This window comes from Anoplophora glabripennis, unplaced genomic scaffold (genome assembly GCF_000390285.2).
Source record: "Anoplophora glabripennis isolate ALB-LARVAE unplaced genomic scaffold, Agla_2.0 scaffold12, whole genome shotgun sequence".
Lineage (NCBI taxonomy): Eukaryota > Metazoa > Arthropoda > Insecta > Coleoptera > Cerambycidae > Anoplophora > Anoplophora glabripennis.
In genome coordinates, this window is record NW_019416512.1 from 497720 (window position 1) to 502303 (window position 4584).

The 4584-nt window shown below is 33.1% G+C and overlaps 1 protein-coding gene across 1 annotated transcript; it reads right to left on the reverse strand.

Moving 5' to 3' along the window:
- Window positions 1-2528: 2528 nt before the first annotated feature.
- LOC108903267 (glyoxalase domain-containing protein 4) lies at window positions 2529-3957 on the reverse strand. The gene has a single exon (XM_018705384.1). It carries the CDS (start codon window positions 3811-3813, stop codon window positions 2968-2970), a length of 846 nt encoding a protein of 281 aa, XP_018560900.1. The 5' UTR covers window positions 3814-3957; the 3' UTR covers window positions 2529-2967.
- Between the last annotated feature and the right edge of the window lie 627 nt (window positions 3958-4584).

Here is a 4584-nt window from a genome sequence, read left to right on the forward strand (position 1 = left end):
CAAAACAATGTTTTATATCAAGATCTCAAAACTAGAATCTTCAAGCTTAAAGATACTTCTTTTTTTTCTCATCACTAAAAAAATTTGGAAATTTTTTTGCTCCTTTAATTTTTTTGCCGAGTTTAAATCGAATGATTCGTTCAAATACAGTAACGGTAACGTTACAATTAAGGACTGCTGACATAATATCGATGGTCATAAAAATGTTTTGTAATTGTCGGAAAAATTAGAAAATTAATATAAAAGATGTCCCAAAAAAGGTCCAAAAGTTGTAGGATATTAAGAGACCAATTTGTTGGTGATCTTGTATTTGACCTTGACCTTCAGGTTCAAGGTTAAACCAAGGTCAATTTTAAAATATCAAGTGGAATAGCCTATTTTTTATATCAGGAATCGATAGAGCGCCAAATTTTACATGCGAATATGGGATCAGAAAATTTTTGCCATTTGTCCTTGTACGTCATTTAGATGTAGTTCGGTAGTCTATTTGTCACTACCAAATATAAATTTTTTGATTTTTTAAACTTTTTCAAAATCGAAATAAGTCCAACACATACAGGGTATATCTTAAATATGAAATAAATTTTTCAATGGTTTAGGATTTTGCGTTCAAATTTGGTTGTTAGTACAATTTAATATTAATTCTGTCTTAAAACCAGCTGCTACTTTTTAAATTAGAAAACAGTCACAATGTATTAGAATTTTTATCTTGAAACATGAAACAAAAAATTTGAGGAGTTATTACATAATTTTCAGCAGTTTTCAAAATGTACGTATTTGAGTAAATATTTGTAATTTTTAAAAATGACTACATCGTGAATATAAAAACCCTGTATGAGATCAAACTGCGAGTAGATATAATTCAATTACATACAAAATACAGTTCACTCATGCAAACAAGAATTGTTAATAAAAATATAGAATATTTCCTTTGAATACGCTTTGACAAATTGCAAAGGTATTAATTAAAATACGAATAAAAAGTCAACCTAGTTTCAGATCCAACATAACAATGTGTAATAATAAAATAGCCTCGAAAATTACAATATTAATTTTTTATCATAACTGATATTAAAATTCTGTGGTTGTCGACTAACCGACATATTTATTTCATTATATCACATTGTTGCGACATTAGCTGCAACACAATTTGCGGTACTACCCACTTTCTTCTCAACACTTGTACAGTACTGTAAATTTTCTAGTCAAACTGAATCTACCATATCAGTGTTAAATCTAACTTTAAGTTTTTGTACAAACTACTTAAATATGTATAGAATAGCAATATTTCCCAGGTTGGTGACTAGTTTAGTCATTTGTTTCCCTGTGATGGCGTAAAAATGTTACATATAATTTACAGTAAGCTATATTCTTAGATACTATGTATTTATAAACGAAAAAGATACAAAAAAAATCAGCTATGGTTTTCTTAAGATCGGGTAATATACACTTTTAATAGCTAAATTAACGGAATGTTTTTAAGATGCCGTTTTCGAAAACGGTTATTTTAGACAATTTAATTTTTTTCTTCATAATATTTCAGAAGTTACTTGAATGACTGCAAGATATAAATTTATATAAAATTGCTCAAAGCATCTAGTCCTTTTTCAGCATTAAGATTGTAAGAGAGTAAATCAAACTGAGTTTCACCATACTTCACTTATTTGATTTTTAAAAATAATAAAAAATATTCTATTATGGAAAAGATATTTGAAGATTGAAAAATAGTCGATAGGTACATAATAAAGTGGTATACTTAATATTTTATTGATCACAAACTATAAATACGTATTTAAAAAAAACAATTTAACAAATCACCTTACCCATAAATATCATAAAATATAAACATTTTTTGTACCCCCATATTACAAGCTTGATTAATACAGGCCGATTGTAAAATATGTAGTCAAGAAACAGAGAATGCAAAACGTAATTTTAAAAAGGTGATAATGGTATACTGCGAAATACAATTTTTTAATAACTGGTATAGGTTTTTTAGTTATATTAAAATCATGGCAGAATATTTTTTTCTCCCTCACGATAGTTAAGATGCAGGGGAGTTCTTCTTTAATATAAAAAAATGTTCATGACAACTCAAACTTAAGAGAAAAAATATATTTTCATATACTTTACAGATAAATAATCCTAAAATCAAGAGTGGCTTTCAAATTCTAGTGATTCTAATTAAAATAAGAAAAAAGTAAAAAAAGAGGAACTAAAACTCTTTGGACTCCCATTGTGTGGGATTAAAATGACGTATTCCATGAAATTATTATAACTCTCTTAACCCATTTTGAAGTTATTTAAGAAATTATGTTTTTGGCATCACCCCGTATATTTTTTGCTCGACTTTTTCGTGCACATGTCCATAGAAAAATTACATTTTCTTAATTTTAAGTTTTTAAATAACAGTTTGCATGATTTTAGTTTGGTTATATATTTTAGAATCACCTTGTATATTGAGTATTGGTTTTATATACACAGTGTTTGGAAACTATACCATATCCTCTTAAGGGCATATTAATTTCATGAAAATAAGCCAGCCAGTTAAATATTTCCGAAAAAACTGGAAATAGTAGGTATTGTTATTCTGAACTGATTTGATTTTCGGTATAGTTTTAATACACCCTGTATAAGATAATTTACATAAATACAATACTTTAAATGCAATCGGATAAGAGTGAAGGCAATATTGAATATTAAAAACCATTTTACTCACTGGCGATTTCTAAAAAAAAAAAATATTTAGCTATACCTATGTCGCCTTTAATTTTTTAGTTAATTTTGTAAATAAAATTCAAAGAAATAAAACATGAAAGAACGATAAGATCGTCCAGTGGCAGCTACAAGAGCATAACATATTCATAAAAAAAAATAACTGCAAATCAAGTTCCTTTCCCATAATATGTATATTTCCCACTTTTGGGTACATTATATCACACTCGCCACCTCAACACTCTCATCACTTTACGACGTATCTTTCCTTATCTGCGTATTTAGCACTCTCTCACTATCCGGATCGGGTTGAGACAGCTGCCTGTAGTTCTCGTCGTCAACGAAGCAAATCTCGAGGCCGTCAGGATCGGCCAAAATGATCACCCTCACCGTAGCTTTGCCAGGAGTATCCAAAGATATGAGCGGGGTGACGATGGTTTGATTGTTTTCCTTTATCACCTTGTCGACCTGCTCCTGCTGCTCAAAAGGACAGGAGAACGCTATACGGCCGAACGCCTGTTTGCGGACCACGGGTTGCCCTATATCTTTCAGCTCGAGTTTAGCTTCGTCTTTATTGAACCCGACCAAAACGGTATCTTTGGTCTGCTCGAAAATCGTAAGTCCTAGGACGCCGTTCCAGTATTTTATAGAATTGTCTAAGTTAGAGGAGGCTACGGTCACCTTCTGCACTGGGTCTTTATCTGTGGGTTGAGGCTCGTCTATTATGGTGAAGGAATAGCCTCCTGGGGCTTCCAAAATATTCCCAGCTTGCACCGGCCACTTCTGTTTCTTTGCGCGTTCGAGGGCCTCCTTGCTCTTCACCGTCATGCCTATGAAATCGTTTCCCCTGTCGTAGGAGTGGATGCCGTAATTGTAGGTCAGTTCTACTACAAAATGCGAGTCCTCAGGGCCATAACCTACCATTGTTTTACTCCACCGTCCTTTGTACGGCCCGTTGCAAGTCGCTTCGCAACCTTCGGAGAACTCTTCGTGTCTGAGCACCTTCATGCCGAGCACTTCTCTGTAGAACCGCATGGTTTCCTTCCTGTCCGGTATTTTGAAGACGTAGTGGAGCGCTCTGCCGCTTATGAACCCCATTTTTAAGTCACTGTGTCACTTCTACACGCGCTCACTTGTAAATATCAATAAATTTTATGTATTTAGTGTATCTGCTTCGTTATCTCGCGCTACCGTGCACTCGCAACGATACGGGCAATAAATGATGTTGTGAGTTGTGGACAAATCGAGTGAAAGGAATCAGCTGTTGTTTGACGGCTGCCGGCGCGGTGTTCTAGTTGACAATGGCGTAGCGTCGTAGGGGACTTCGATTAATTGTGAACTAAACTGAAGAGAATATTTTGTTTTCTTTTTGCAGATTTTGATAATTTTCATTAGTTCTCTCATCCTACTAAATTCAGTAAAAGTTTGGCAGTTACTGGACTCGCCCAACTGTCATTTTACCCATATAAACGGCATTCGCTCAGACGTGTGCGAGAGAGATGGAGCTAGTAAGGGCTTAAGCTTCGTTCACAGAATTTCGACTGCAACGACATTTAATTCAACTAATCAGCTAGCTATACTCGATTCCTTACCCTTTTTTTTCTGTTGGGCCTTATTCAGACTTTATAAAAATAATATAGAGACTAAAAGACAAAAAATTTTCATTTTTTCCAGTAGTGTAGGTATGTAAAAGGGTTTATTATATTACTATCCTAATTACAGTACAATATTTGAATTGTTTTAACTATAATATTCCAAATAGCTTTTATAATGCCTTCTTTATGTATTTCTCCATTTATTTTCTGCATATCGTAAACTCGATCGGTTAACATTACTGCAAGCTCTTCTGGCGTAGTTGTTCCAAATATT

Bases quoted from the DNA above. Each gene is read 5' to 3' on its own strand.
- LOC108903267 (XM_018705384.1), bottom strand. From the start codon at position 3,813: ATGGGGTTCATAAGCGGCAGAGCGCTCCACTACGTCTTCAAAATACCG.